At 38.6% G+C, this 16,762-nt stretch overlaps 1 protein-coding gene across 1 annotated transcript in view; it reads right to left on the bottom strand.

Moving 5' to 3' along the window:
• grip2b (glutamate receptor interacting protein 2b) overlaps positions 1 to 14,346 on the bottom strand; it is a 196,387-nt gene extending 182,041 nt beyond the window's left edge. The window contains exon 1 of the mRNA XM_036559923.1: positions 14,207 to 14,346. Within this exon, the coding sequence (XP_036415816.1) occupies positions 14,207 to 14,342 (136 nt within the window). The 5' untranslated portion in view covers positions 14,343 to 14,346. The remainder of the gene's footprint in view (positions 1 to 14,206) is intronic.
• Positions 14,347 to 16,762: the final 2,416 nt, after the last annotated feature.

Below are 16,762 nucleotides of genomic sequence, written 5' to 3'. Positions count from 1 at the left end.
TATTCCAGACTTTAACTAGTGTACTTGTAAAACAGCAAAATTCCAGAGTGTAGCAGAGGCAGAAATACTTGAGAGCTTTCTCTTGAGGTAACTATCAGCGAGAGAGCTAACAGCAGCAACTGCGATTTGGCAGTTGCAAAAAGAACGTTCTGTTCGGGAGTTTTAAGCGCAATAACTGTTCTGCAAATCCTCAGAAGCAGTCAGTTGAAAGAATCCCAAAGATTAGAAGACTCTTCTACAACATTTTCAGAAAGAGGAAAAAGGGACACTCAAAGAAAGCTAAATCAGCCCGCTTCAAGTGACAAAAGGCATATTCTACAATATTAATGTGGACATCTCAGTTTTACGAATATGGTGCACCCAAAGCTATTTTAGTTTCTGAAGTTGCAGAAAATTTAAAGAAAGGAAGAAAATCAGACCTTTTCACCTTGTAATTGTATTAACTTCAAAGGGCCCATATAATGGAAAACCCAACTTTCCTCACTTTTTTAAATGAGAGTTAGATGTAGTATGAAAAAAATATACATTTTAAACAATGCAGTCCTCTGCCCAGTCTATACAGCCCATATCTTTCCATATATGGAAAAAACTGCATTTTGATTGTATTGTTTTGTTGGTGTCACAAAAACCGACATCCACATTTATAGGGAGTCTTTCAGTCTGGACTGATGCACACTACAGGGCAGCCAATTAGAACAGAGCTCATTTACATATATCAGTCATAAAGTCACAGTAGCAAAAACAACAGGCTGCAAAATGGCCATGTTAAAATGAATTATGATTGATTTTGGTACATAAAGCCACACAAGTGTTATAAGTGGGCCTCAGGGAAAACATACTCGAAAAATGTTGCCCTGAAACAAACCAAAGTGGAAATCTGAGTGCAAAAAAAGGATGAGTGAAGCTTCAAAGGTAAAATTAGTCTAAGAGAATCTGAAAATTTACATGAAAAATTGTAAAAATAAAAATTTTATAAAAATGTAAGTGAAATAATCCTTTTTGACAGTCACTCCAGTAACTCTACTGACCTCCAGTGGACAACAAATGATAAAGGAAAAAATAAAACCTCAAACGAAACTGTGTTGCTAGGCACTCCACCAGAATGAATGCACATGGTTGCCAATGATAAAACCATTGCTCATGGCCCTCTATCTCACCAAACAGTTAGTGAGGGCAGGTCATGTGGCTTGAACACTGATGAGGAAACTCATCAGATTATATTACTTTGTCATCCTGCTGAGGTCCAGGTTTCTTTTACAAGAAGTTATGTGATTTCTCACTTTAGTTAGAAGTGTTTCTACATGGGCCCTTGATGTCCAGTTTTACACTTAAAAAAAGGTGCTAGAAAGAGTCCTCAGAGTGATGCCATAGAAGAATTACTTTTGGTTCCCACAAGAACCTTAGAATGGACGAAACCATTTTGGAAATATGTGTGTAGAACCTTTTTAAAGGCTGTATCATGCATTTTTCTGTATTTTATTTTTTCCCTGAGGTCCACTTTTTTGTGTAGTTTTCTGTACCAAAAACAGTCATAATTCATTTTAACACCTGTCATCACCTTCTTGTCATTTTGCTCTGTCACTTTCACTTTGGGTTTCTGGACTGGTTGGATAAATAATCACTTATGAGTTATTTCAGTTTGATTATGCTGGTGGAACAAGTTTAAAATGTCTATTTTATATTCATCAGAATATGGTCAATTTAACAATTGTTGAAAAAAAAGAAAAGAAAAAAAAATATAATATATATATATATATATATATATATATATTCAGATTCACAAAAAACAGTGTATTTACATATATCTGTCTATTTCACCTACATCAGTTTAGCCCCACTCATTCACACTTAAGTTAAAAGAAGTGTTTAGCCCAAATTGAGGCAATTCAGGGCAGCTAATCAGAACAAAGCTCATTTGTATATGTAAATCCTAAATTCACAGTTACAAAACCAACCCGTTTCATTTCAAGGAACAAAGAGGTTTTATCTATTTGATACATAAAACCATACAAATGTTTCAGTGGGCCTCAGGAAAAAAACCCAGAAAATTGTAGCGGTCAAAAAATGAATATGTCATATGTAAACAATTAATTTTCTCGCCAGAATAAAAAAGCTGAACAAAAAACCCATTTTGAATTTATTGTTTTCATGAAGCACAATACAGGGAAGCCAGTCAGAAGAGAGCTCATTTGCCTATGTCAGTCTTAAAGTCACAGTATCAAAAACAACCTGTTTCATTCTGCTATAGGCTGAATAGATGGATATATGTAAATGAAATTACAAAAACAGTGAACCAGGAAGACTGTAGACTGAATAGTATGTAGTTCAGCTTTAACAGTGTTTAGATACTACATCAAAGTCTCTCACTTAAAACAAGTGAGAAAAAATCAGTTTTCCATGAAATGGGCCCTTTAAACTGTTGTTCATTCCCTCTGTAAGTTTCTGTCTGTTCCTGAGATGACTCTCACCCACTCTTCCTCATTCATTTATAATGTTTTGACCATACCCGAACATTAACACTTTCCAAAAATAATGATTTTTTCTTTCCTCACTCAGTCTGCCTCACGCTTTCATCCACTCCTCCACATCACGCTCACATTTGTCCCCACGCTGCAATCAGTCTCCACGCCCACTGACGCAACACAACGCAACAGCAATTAAACATCAACCTCTCGCCTCCCTCCCCGCACACAGCCGTTACTCAGAAAACTATAAAATATTGATATCTCCACTCCATAGAACCAACGACAAATCACAAGGTTTAGGTACAGGAGTAGAAAGAGGAGACAAAAAAGCAATCACCCCACATTTCCCACCTCGACCTGTATTTGTCAGCATGGCTTATTGAATTCTCTGACAAATGCCGAACATCAGAGCAGACATCGTTCGCATTAAAAGGCTTGATGACTTATAGGGAATGAATCACAGTGCTTTGATGTGAGCTTCTAGTGGCTCCTTATAGCTTTAGCTCATTTCTTACAGGATTTAATGTTACACACAATAGAAATGCAATCTGGGAGGAAATGAACAAGTAATATTTTCACTATTCTGAAATGGTGTGTAATAGCAATGGCAGTTCATGTATGCTGAACAGGGATATTCATAAATCAGTATATTCATAAGCCATATACTAAGAGATTAATTTGTTATGGTTAAAATGCCTCAAACTGATGTTTGCTAATAAGTCTATCTTTTTTCTTTGTATTTTATTTCTTTTGCACTTTTTACACGAATATATAAATGTTTTCATTAACTATCTGCTAAATAATTAAAGGCTATATAATAATAATAATAACAATAATAATAATAATAATAATAATAATAATAATTGTTGCTGTTGTTATTAATATAATACCTTGAAGAGCCAAAACATTATGACCAACATTATGCCTAACATCCTGTTGGTCCTCCACATACCTGTAAAACAACTCTGACTCACCGAGGCACAGACTTCATACAACTTCTGAAGGTGTCCTGTGGTATCTGGCCCCACAACGTTAGCAGCAAATCCTTTTAAGTCCTGTAACTTGTGAGGTGGAGCCACCGCAGATCTGACTCCTTGTTCCAGCACATCCCACAGATTCTCAATTAGATTTTGGAGGCCAGGGCAACACTTTGACCTCTTCGTCATGGTCCACAAACCATTCCACTACAGCACCAATGTGTGCAGTGTGGCAGAGTGAACTATCCTGCTGAAAGAGGCCACTGATATCTAGGAACACCTCTGCCATAAAAGGGTGTAACTGGTCCGAAACAATGTTTAAGTATTTGGCACATATCAAATTGACGTCCACATGAATGCTCTAACTCAAGCTTTCCCAGCAGAACATCACCCAGAGCATCACACTGCCTCAACCGGCTTGTCTTCTTCCCACAGTGCATCCTGGTGCCCTCACTTGCCCAGGTAAATGGCATGCGGGTACCTGGTCATCCATGTAATATAAAAGAAAACAGGATTCATCGGACTAGTTGACCTTCCTCTGTTGCTCCAAAGTCCCATTAAAGCACTTTTCACAGTGGACAGAGGTTAACATGGACACTCTGATGCCCCAAATGTCATGAAGGAAAAAAAGTGACATGAAAAGGACTGGGTGGGTCCTCCTCTGTCAGAAGATGCTTCTGATTGGTCAGAAGAGGCTTCTGATTGGTCAGAAGATGCTCAGGTTTTTTTGTTCAAAGAGCTGTTTATGATCCTAAAACCAGAGTCTTGGAGGTTACATATAGTCACCCTGGTCAAATTACAAGTTTTATTGATTTTCTAAATGAAATTAAGTTACCACATCCTCTACATGGAACACACTCCTGCACAATAATGCACAATTACTGTTTATTTGATTAATTTAACATAAAAGAAAATATCCAAACTTTTGCATACGACTGTATGATTACTGGGGTGGGGGAGGTGGAGAGAGCAATGTTTTTGCTTTTACAAGGAAAACTATTTTTTTCTTCAGAATGCCACAAAGTTCACTAGCTAGCTAGCTTTAGCGTTGCATGCTAGTTATAGCAATTGTTAGCTAGAATTCGGTCATATTTTTAACTGCCTTGCTGAAGATGAGTTTTGCAGCTTAACAGACTTAAATTTACACTAGATCTGTTTTGTCATGTACAAGAATCGTTTACACTTATCAATTACATGTTGAATGCTAATGCTTTGTTTAAATTGTTAATATTGTTGTAATAATAATAATAATAATAATAATAATAAGTAGAAGAACTACACTATAATTATGGAATTTAAAAATTTAAATAATTAAACAAAACTGTTCAAAGGTTTCTATTTTACTGCCATTTGTCTTTTGCAATAGCTTACTAAACTGAAATTGAATCATTAAAACACAAACTAATTGATTGTATATGAAAATTAAATATTTTTAGTTTTGTACTTTGATTAATAACAGAAATTTGGAAAAATGCAAAGATGAAAAATAGTTTAACATAAATGATACATTGTGTAGAACTTTGATAAATAGCTTCAGGGTAATCTATGGGGGCATCTTACCTCAGGTAGGGTGGTATCTTCTTTTTTTGTGCTGTAACAGCAAAACTGGCTGCTGTTCTTGTTTATTTCACCTATCTTTGTGCAGGTTTATGCATCCCCTGTCTTAATAATTCTTTATACACATTACTTTATAAATATTATGACAGGGACATCCCTTATCCTCTCTCAACAGCTGCACTCGGTGACATGCTGCACATTTGTGGCAGTTGGAAATTTTGTTCTGCTAGAAATGGTGGTGAGTGTGAGACTGTCTACAAAAAGAGATTACTGTCTAGACGGTGAGATGAGGCTGTGCTAAACAAGAAAGGCTGCCATATTTAACACATAAAAAAGGCCATTTGTACACAAAGAACTGCATACACAAACTGGTGTCACAAAACAGTGTCATTTAGACCAACTTTGTTATTTATTTTAAAGTAAGACTGTTTGTACTGTGGATTTAATGTCATCACAGTTTAATCCAGACTTCTTTCTTTAGCTGCCACATAAGGCAGCCCTCACACCATATGGTGACCGGAGTGGCCTAGTAGGGTATCACTGGTTTCCTGCAAAGAAGACTCTCTTATAGTCACAGTACACTGAACAGAAGAAATGTGACATAAGACAAAAAGTCTTTGAACATGGGGATGTTCGTGTTATTAACAATGTGTTATTAACATACAGTCAGTTTTTAGTGGCTTCATAGTATAAATATTTAATTTTTCAATCATAAGCTTTTGCCTTTTTTTTTTTACAGTAATTGCAAAGGAATTAGGGATGCTAACCTTTTGCATCCTATGTGGACATAGTAGAGTGTACTGTTTTCTATGCATTTCCAAAAGCAAATTTTAAAATGTCAGCTTGAGTTAAAGAAAAGTTAACATAAGTAATAAACTTGAGCACTCTTCATTTATTAGATTTTCAGCAAAAATGGCCATTAGTAAAGTACTGTTTATCTCATGGGGACAGTATCAATGTCTGGATCAGTACTCATATATTATCAGTTTTGGTCGTCTACTGGGTCTTGCATGGTTGTTAGGAGTCTCATTTCGGAAATCCTTTTTTAATTTATTTTACTTTGATTTCCCCCTTCAGAAATTCCTCCTGAAAATGAGTAATTTGTAGCTACGTAATGACTAGTTTAACTGGGATTTGACTTGTACAAAATAACTTTCCAATGTCCAGTAAATATATATATCGCTGCTGTTGGAATAAACTCTCATACCCCCAAACAACAGCTTAACAGGAGACAACTTTAAAGGAGAGGAAAAAAAACATGCAAGTCAATGGAACCAGACTTATTTCCAAGTAATTTTGGGCCATCTCTTTTGGTCCATTCATCATGAAATTTACCCACAATATTAAAGGCAACTATTAAAAGCATTCTTAAGTTAGGTCAAAAACTATATATATATATATATATATATATATATATATATATATATAGGTAGTTTTAAAACAAAGTATTTGTAATGATCCATAGTGCATTTACGTCCAATATCTTTTATTAATTAATTACTGTGAAATAAGGTCCAGTGGTAGTGGATGACCACGCAGCATGTTATATATTCTTTAGTGATTTTATAACTTCGGTCTTGGTCTCGTGATTGTGGGGGGGGAGCTGAAAGACATTTTACAAGAAACTATTCAACTTTTGAGGAAAAGTTTTCTGGCGGAGATTTTTTAGCCTAAACTAGGACATTAGCACATACTGAGACACACTGGACATTAAATGTTGTGGCTCCCAAGCTGGTTTGATTTTTGTTGAAAGGACAAAATGGCTCTTCTTATCATTTGTGTTGTGACTCCTGTCTGGCTTTTAATGCAGAGGGAGCCGGTCGGATTTCTCACTCATCCAGCTGTGTTTTTGTTATGTGCCGCCACAGACTGTCCGGGCGCTGCACTTACCCACTTCCAAGTTCCGCCCTTTGCGTTCCGTCAACATTACGTTATAAATTAAATATTTAGAAAATCGTTTTTTTTAGACATTTGTGAATCGATTCAGAATCGTTCGCGTCTGCAACGCGATGCATCTAAGAATCGATTTTTTATATATATATATACACCGATCAGGCATAACGTTATGACTGCCTCCTTGTTTCTACACTCATTGTCCATTTTATCAGCTCCACTTACTATATAGGCGCACTTTGTAGTTCTACAATTACAGACTGTAGTCCATCTGTTTCTCTGCATACTTTGCTAGCCCCCTTTTACCCTGTTCTTCAGTGGTCAAGACCCCCATGGACCCTCACAGAGCAGGTACTATGTGGGTGGTGGATCATTCTCAGCACTGCAGTAACACTCATGTGGTGGTGGTGTGTTAGTGTGTGTTGTGCTGGTCTGAGTGGATCAGCTGCAGCAGTGCTGCTGGAGTTTTTAAACACCTCAGTGTCACTGCTGGACTGAGAATAGTCCACCAACCAAAAATATCCAGCCAACAGCGTCCTATGGGCAGTGTCTTGTGACCACTGTTGAAGGACTAGAGGATGACCAACACAAACTGTGCAGCAGCAGATGAGCTATCGTCTCTGACTTTACATCTACAAGGTGGACTGACAAGGTAGGACTGTCTAATAGAGTGGACAGTGAGTGGACACAGTGTTTAGAAACTCCAGCAGCACTGCTGTATCTGATCCACACACACTAACACACCACCACCACGTCAGTGTTGCTGTGGTGCAGAGAATGATTCACCACCCAAATAGTACCTGTTCTGTGGGGGTCCTGACCACTGAAGAACAGGATAAAAGGGGGCTAACAAAGTATGGAGATGAACAGATGGACTACAGTCTGTAATTGTAGAACTACAACTACAAAGTGCACCTATATAGTAAGTGGAGCTGATAAAATGGACAATGATCGTAGAAACAAGGTGGTCATAATGTTATGCCTGATTGGTGTATATATATAATAAAACCTCATATCTCCAAAATGACAACTTTACAAGAGAAGGAAAAAAAGTACTTTACTTTTAATGTAAATCAATGGAGACTTTTTTCCAAGTAATTTTGGGCTGTCTTTTTTGGTCCATTTATCATGATTTGTAATGATATATATATATATATATGTATGTGTCTCTCCTTTCTCCCTAAACATTTCCTGTGCAAAAACATGGTCTCACTATGAGCAACACAGCAAACAAAAGCGAACCTAGCAAACATTTCCGAGCAAGCAAGCTCATGTCTCTGTTGAAATGTCTATCGTTTGAGAGCAAATAAGAAGTGGGCCTTTCAAGTGAAAGCTCCAGTGAACAACACCAGTGTGTTTATAATAAATTATCAAAGGAAGAAACGTAAGCTTTTGAGTTGCATTGGCAAAGAAGGTGGCAAATGAGATGAAACAAATCGTTCACAGCTGGTGCATTATTGAACTCTCACGGGAAACACATTTTTCAACATCAATCCAGTAGGATAGCTCAACAAGTCTTCCGTGTCTATTGCTGCTCCAACCAGCCGACTAGCACAGTTTGCTCAGCTTTGTCTTTGATGCCTTAATACTCTCCTTGAACTTTGCTTCTGTATTTTCATAGCATCAACTCAAATGAAATTGTCTTGAGTTCTCTCAATCTTCATAATTCACACGAAATCATAGTGGGAATGTGGCAGTGGAAAGTGAGCCAGCATTTTTTTTGGTCTGTAGTAAATCGACTGCCTTATGCTCTACTTACAGTTTTGGCTTCAGAGAGAAGAACATGTTGTTTATCACATCACTTGGTGTCTTGTAAAAGTGCATAAAAAGGTCTATGGGATAAGAAATTGGAGGAAAAACAGCATAATTGCATGGCAATGAATATTCAAACTAGGGTAATTAAGAGCAGACTCTATTGCTTCTATGTTAATCAGCTTCTATAGTAGCCAGCGCAATATACTGCATGAAAAGAGTACCTCAAGGCCATGAATATACAAAATAATTGTTGTAATAAGGGAGTCAAGGAAGGAGATAGAGGGAAAAAAAAGAGTGAGAAAGATGGAGAGAAGTGGGTGGGAAAAAAAGCATGTGCTCTGACCTAATTTCACTTCACACAGGCTGGATACGGCTAGTTAGGACAGAATTATACAGTCAAGTACTTGCAAATAAGTCTATATTCAGAACTGGTAAGAGATGACACGTACCTAACAGCTTTTCTCAATATGCTTGCTCAGAGTAGCAACAACTACAAGGCAATACTTCTCCAGCAGCCAGATAAATCATGAAAGGCATTACTCTACAAAAAAGTGTCCTTGTATTTTGAAATGTGTTCCAAACATCTTTACCTTTGGAGTGACTGATAAGGAAAATGGGAGGAGTGAAAAAAAAAGCAAGCAAAAGATAATCGGTTTGCTTGCACTTCCCAGTCGCTGAAAACATTTGTCATTTCGCATTTGCCGTAATCTCTTTTCCAAACTCTCCCCACAAATCTCACGGATGTCCCCAGTCTCTCCAAAACGTGTGTTTGCTGTTTATCGCCCCTCCCCACCACCGCTGCCACCAGAAAGAAGAAAAATGCGTATTTTCGTGTTGAGACGATTGGCGTGACACACTTTAGAAAGGGGATGAATGTAGCGACAGATGACAAAACCGCAGCCAACGTTGCAGATGTTGGCGTTTCTCGTTTTTCTCTTTCTGTCTGTTGCACTTATAAAATATTCATCTTGCAGGAACCCTGCGTAGGGGCTTCATTGCTATAGGCGGAGCATGTTTGAACAGTAAATGAAAGAAGCGTGCTCTTGCTTTTGCCCTCCTACAGAACCAGATCCACACAGACATATAGTCTACGGCCCTGTGTCTGAGGAAACTACAAAGAGGCATCATCACACTCACGCCATGTCTAATGTGGGTCAGCAGAGTCTCAGGGGCCTTCAAGTTCTCAGACTGTTTCACCAAACTTACCATACTCTCAACCCAAACAGCAGGCTAATCTACTTTTAAAGGATGTGGTTGAGAGGGGCTGAGATATACAGTACAACCAATCAACACCCATGTCTCGTTCTCCTACCCTTCATTTGGCATTAAGTGTAGACCATGTATATGAATACTGAACATCTTACCAAGAAGATCTTACCAAGCCTTGCACTGCAGATTTGCACAAAAGTGTACTGAAACACATTACAAAAGATGTTGACTTTATCTCCCACCTCTGTTGGAATACACTGGAATATGCTGTTGATGTGCTCCAGAAATTAATCACAACATATCTTTCCAAATCACTCTACCAAAAACTATTATGTGCATTTCTTAATTCTCATTTTAAACCTGAAAAGCATTTTAAAAACTGAAAAAAAGGCTGTGTTATATCTGACCAACTTCACATTGCAGACAATATGTGGACACTAATTAATGCAGATGTTACAATAGTGAGCCAATAAAACAAAGTGTTCACCAGGCTTATAAGACAGTGGTTGTTCTCATACGCATAGTTTGGGGTCAAGCAGGAGATATACTGCCCCTACGACTGACCAGAGCTGAAACAGATGCATAGTATTAAAATTACAATAATTAACAATTATCATTGTTCTCTTTTTCTAAATTTTTAATGTCATTACTTTTATTATTGATGTTAAAATCAATATGCTGTTTAAATGCTGTTTAAATGTTATGGTCAAATTTTCACGCACCTCTATCACACATGACTTTTATTGTACAGATATTCCAAAGATGAAAACGATGAATAACAATCTGCAGTCATTTACCGACCAGATTTCACCGTACACAGCTTTGATTAGTCCTCAAACTCAAGGCCTTGTTTACTCTCACTGAAAGTCGCTACCTAACTCTAACTATCCCACTGGTTTGTGCTGTTATGAGCGTATGGCTAGTCTTTATTTGTCTCACTGTCTAACTAGTAAAATGCTGCCACATAGCGTGTGGTTTTTGTATACTGAAAAATGTTCAATATCTAATAATATCTATAATTATCTTTACAGATATTTATCTCCTGGGCCTGTTTTCTGATCTCTGGCCAACATGACGATGGGAAGGAACTGTAGCAATCTCTTTCCCTGTGCCAAACTTTTACAGTACTAGATATATGTTGGAGTAGTATGTGAGAGAAAAACATTACCCATCTGGTATTAAGGTATGACTTGCCTAACAATTCCTGTATCAGAAATCTAAAGTTTTAGAAGTGATACAAAGTAAAGGGCTCAAACAGAAACACCAGAAACATCTTTGTATGAAGTTTTTGAGCAGCTCCTTGCTTCCCTGGTGTACCACACCTTTGTAAAAAGATTCAGAAGGGTATATATTTAGCCCCCTTTTCAAGAGCTCTGGGTGATCATTCCTTCCCTGTGCCTCACTCATCACACTGACTGGATACAAGTTACAAGACGTGCAGGCACTCTGGCACCCATTTTTAGCCTCTTGCTAGCTGTAACATGATCTATTTCAATGCATACTCTTCTATTAGTGGCAATTTGGAAGCATTTGTTGCTCTTAAACACAGCCTTTGCCATGATGAAAGCTTAAAGCTATCATCAGGTCTGGCACAGTGGGCTATTAGCACGACAGCTATCTAATCAACAAAGGGATGACTAGAAACTTGCTCCCATTGTTTGGAACGTATCAGGGTTCATTTGTTGTGTTCAGAATATTAGATAGAGATGCTGATTAAACTTAGGCAACAGCGAAATCTCCATGAAAAAATTGGAATTGCAATAATTGACAAATGTGTAGCTCATTTTTTCATTGACATTTATGCATTTAGCAGACCCTCTAATGTAGAGAGATTTACAGTTCAATCAGGTTACAGATGTAGCAAATGTAGCATTGGGATTCTTGCCCAAAGACCCTTACTGGTGTAGTGTGGTGTGCATGCCTGGGCAGGGAATCGAACCCTAGTCTGTTGCGTGGAGTGCAGTTACCCACTATGCTAAGGTCAATGAAAAACAGTCTGTTTCTGAATGCAAAAGATCCAACACAAGCATTATCTGGCACCTAAAGGAACCTTTAATAAGTTATAGCTTGAAGTTTCAGACTGTGACAACAATGTAAACCATTCCTCAGTGTATATTCATTCATACACTTTAGACAAAGTCTTACAGTGACTTGACTGTACGAGGTGGACATGGTGAACATTACGAAACACTGCAGTTTGACCCCAGTTTAAGTTCTCTTGGACTGTGCATAAAGATCTGTCTAAAAATGACCTGTTTTCTCCAGCTACCATCCAGACCCACTTGATGCAGTTATAAATTCTCTCATATCTCATTATTACTGATACCTAATTACACTTTACTGTTCATAATTATATACTGCCGTCGAAGAGGAAGGCAGCCTCTCCCGGGAATAAAAGTGAAAAGCTCATTAAACAGTTCGCAAGCCTCAGGGACCACGGAATATGTTAAGCCGGGTTCAGAATTGTTCTGAATAATATCAAATGTGACACGGTGTAATCTATTTGAGAGTCAATTGGAATTTGAAATGAAAGAACCGATTGCAATGCAATGTCTTATTTGTCTGTACATTATGACACAACAGGGTGCCTTATTTTTGGAAGTGTTACTGGTCATGGTAATTTAGATGTGATTAGGTGTGAAGAACATAACCAATGAGAACAAGGACGATGTAGGCTCCTGCAGTGGAATAAAGCACAAAAATACATATTATTTTCAGGGACATGAACATGCCTGACACAAAATTACAGTTACCAGACAAAAATAAAAAACCCTTAAAATTCCAGGCTTATTACATATAAAGGCTTGCTATTCAGTAACTACAGGGACTTCAATGCAAACTGGCTGAGCTACTCTTAGGGTATAGAAGTTTGTAAAAAAAAAAACAAAAAAAACTTTGGGCCCACACGTTGGCCCTGGACATGTAAGGAGTTAAAGATCAAATCAAACTTTGAAAACTGTGAGGCAAAATAGTCCCCACAGACAGCATTTATTTATTTTTTTACTTTTATTTTACTGTCATCAACATTATATATAGAAACTCAAAAGACATGTAGGTTCACTGGTGGTTTTAGATTGTAAATATATTGGCTGTATTTGTGTTGTAGGCATTGTGACCCCTGGTTCCTATCACCACCACTGTGAAGAAATCTGAGTCAGAACGTTTCTCTACAATTAAGCGTTTCACATCAAACCACCCTGAATGGATTTGCTTACATCTTAATGACTGATTTCTAGAGAAATTTAGAAAAATCTGTGGAATTCCCCTTCAGTGGTAAGAGATTCTATTATAGTAATTTTGGAGTATTTCTACTGACCCATTCATCATGAAATTTTCACACATAGCAAATGGCACCTGTTGTGTTCAAATGACGTAGGACAAAATGCATGTTCTTTTTTTTTTGACAGTGACAATAGCTTCAGCATGAAATGGAAGTGGTATGTTTTAACCTCTTTTAACTCCAAAGATCAGGCGAGGTCAGACATGTTGAGGGTGGCTGAGTAAGACTACCAGTAAGTAAAGATATTAATGAAAATGAATGAGTCCACCTGTGCTGAGACCACCAGCAGAGGCCATCACAAGTGCTATCGCTCCTCTATTTGAACATCTGCTCATGGAAGTTGATCCAGGAGCACATGTGAGAGTAATTTGAGTAACTTCATCAAGCTCCCGTAGAGGTTTGATAATGCACCTGATAATTATCCTCAAGTTCTCTGTTGAAATGGCTGTCAGTACCATTCATGAATCTGAGAAGTAAGATCGACTGATACGGATCAGATCTTTTATCCAAGTTTTTGTGGCGTCAGTTAATTGAATCCTTCTGGAACCTAATGAGTGTGGATAGAGTGAAAATAAATGTGCTAACACTCACAACAAAAAGACTAAAGTATGGTAATTATGCCTTATTTTCTCTGGTATGCTGTATTGGAATCAAGCAGAAACATCAGCCCCATCAAATATTTAAACCTTAAGAAGAAAAAAATCAATTTTGCTCAAATCAATGGAGTCGCATTAAGATAGCTGTGCTCTTTGCGGCATTAAGTTTAAGTGTGTCACCACAAATTCAGCGCTCTCTTTCACCCTGGGGGATCAGGGAGGCTGATAATGACTGAAACCAGAGAGAGAGAGGGCGAGGAAAAAAAGAGAGAAAGAGAGAATTTTTCACCCTGCACCTCTTCAGGCACATCACCAAACACCACAGGTCACAGTTATTATTAAAAGCGTGCCGGAATAATGAAGAGGGGATTAGGGTAGGGGGGGAGCGAAAAAGGAAGCAACACAAAAAGTGAGCGAGAGAGGGAGAGAGAGAGAGAGAAAGAGAGAGACAAAGTTTGCCCAGGGTGGTCTTACCACTGATGCAGAGGCTCAGGGAGCAGAGGCTTTCCTCACAGGTCTCGGGGCTCTCCGCCTCCCACTGAAAGCCCCTCTCCCTCTTCCTGGGGGACATCCGTCTCACCACGTTCAACACCCGGTTCACTCTGTCCATCCTGCTCTCTTCTTTTTTTTCCCAGGGCACCCGCTTCTTCCCTCACTTCCCCCGATCGCATTAGACGTGCCGAGTCGGCTAAACAAACGAGCGCGAGGAACAGGCACCGGCTGCCTCGTCCCTTTTTTTTTTCAAGCCACGAGAGCGAAAGAGGAAGGAGGGGGTGAAAAAAAACACCTAAAAATTTACCCAGCACGCTCCCCTCTTGCTGTGAAGCTGTATCCCACTGATTCTCTGGCACAACTAGCAGCCTAGTGATCAGGTTTTTTTTTTTTCATTTTTACCTCCCTCCCCTCTCCCTTGCTCTCTCTCCTCTTGCCATCTCTAGCTTTAATCCTTTTCGTGAAAGGCCTCTCTAATCAGCTAATAATATCTCATTATTATTATTAGGAGAGAGAGAGAGGAGGTTGACCCCAATATGGGCGAGGGCCAGGCCAACCGCTTTGAAGTGGCCACAGCGTGGGGTAACGAGGTCCACCAGGGCAGATCACTGTATTGCGTGGGATATGCTGACAGGATAAAAGGACTGGGCACTCTACATCATTCCCTCAGAGGTAACTTACCACCTCAATTCCGAGACTTGAAAAGTTGGACAGTAAGTGTCAAGGCAAGTGTCAGGAGTTAAAGGGAAATACCACAGATTGTTCAGTGTTTCTTCATTATACAGTCATTAAGATGTAAATTAAGCCATTCAGAGTGGTTTGATTTGATGCATCATTTTAGAAAAACATTCAGAATTGTTCACAGTGATGGAGCCGCATGTCTGATGCATCTGACGCCTCTAAAAGCTTCCTCACAGAACGTTATTATGTGAGATGGTTACAAATACGTTACCGGAGACATTGTTTTTACCACAGCAGGAAATGCTCTGAGCCTTTTAGGCCTCCAGAGAAGGCCTAATGATTACTGTGAATTTAAAAAAGTAATGTCTAATTTTTGCTTCATTGTTATTTAAAATCATCTTCACTTGTATTTATCCTCTGCAACTATTGTAATAATACTTTTATTTCATTGTTAACTTTTGGTGGGACACTAAGTGGTTTACTTCTTATAAAGGCCAACAGAAAACTGTCAGACTTTGTGTCAGACTAATCACTAACAAAATTAGGACCAATCACTATGTCTACATCTCAACAATTGAAGTATGCAGAAAAAAATGGAAGGAATTTTTCTTAAATAGAAGGTGAAACATTGCCATGTTTTAATATGAATTCCCCAACATATCGCTGTTGTCGGAAGAAAACCTTATATCTCCAAAATGAGAACTTTACAGAAGGAAAAAACGTATTTTGCTTTTAATGTAAGGCAATGGAACCAGACTTTTTTCCCAAGTCAATTTGGGCCATTTCTTTTGGTCCATTCATCATGAAATTTACACACAATATAAAGGGCAACAGGCTTTTTTTCAATGATGGAGATACGAGAGATATGAGATACGAAAAATGGACATATTTTCTTCTGACAGCAGCAATATGTATGTCTGCTGTATCTAACATACATATCTATAGTATCTGTATAACTGAGATATGTAAACTTCAAATGTGAATTCCTAAACTTGCGTCTGCTCATCTAGCCTATAAAATATATCGTCATATTTATAGCTCTGAATACAAGTGTGGCAGAACATGGCATGTAATGAAACCAACCGAATATACCAATGACGTCGCCTCACCAAAGGCGACGTCACGTCTACCGAATTAGCGCTCCGTCAGAGCCTAAATGCAAAAGCTAATCTCTTGTAATTCCTTTTGTTTTTTGGCAGTTCCGTGGGAATTCCCATCTCTCAGAGTAATAGCACATTAGCAGTCCCTCTTCACGCCGCCTCGCTCCCCGCGTCCCACCCACACATCAGACAAAAGCCAACGAGCACAGAGGTAAAAGTGACACGGAGGAGAAAGTACTCTTTAAAGCTGCTATTAGCATTATTACATGGTCTGGAGGCTGGGAAGCCACCCACAGGAGACTGTTCTAATCCAACAAAGTGCCTAGTCATATGCTGCACAAAGTTTATTACTCACCCCCCCACAGTATGGCAAAATCACAATGAGAAAGTGACCATAGCCCGCTGACCTCTAGACCAACAGTTGCCAAACATTTGCCTTCTGGGCAGTTTTATGTGGTCTGTAATATATTGATGCTTTGGCCATTTTTGGCCTAATTTGCAGGGCCACCTTCCCTGTCTCTCACTCTGACATTCATGCACATACAAAAACAGGTCCTTGCAGTCCTTCCAAGGCTGAATTTTAGATGAACGTGGTTGCTCTGCAGCTTCGTGGAGGTGCTGAGTGGCACACTCAGCTACAGTGTGCATTCCAGCAGAACTTCATGCACCTCATAAATTTGGTCTTGCAATCTTCTATACACTATTCTATAGTGGCTCTCAACCTGGTCCTCAGGCGCCCTGAGATGGTCCACACTTT

Source organism: Colossoma macropomum, unplaced genomic scaffold (genome assembly GCF_904425465.1).
Source record: "Colossoma macropomum unplaced genomic scaffold, Colossoma_macropomum, whole genome shotgun sequence".
Classification (NCBI taxonomy): Eukaryota; Metazoa; Chordata; class Actinopteri; order Characiformes; family Serrasalmidae; genus Colossoma; species Colossoma macropomum.
The sequence above is the reverse complement of the archived record's forward strand: the minus strand, read 5'-3'. Positions and strand labels throughout refer to the sequence as shown.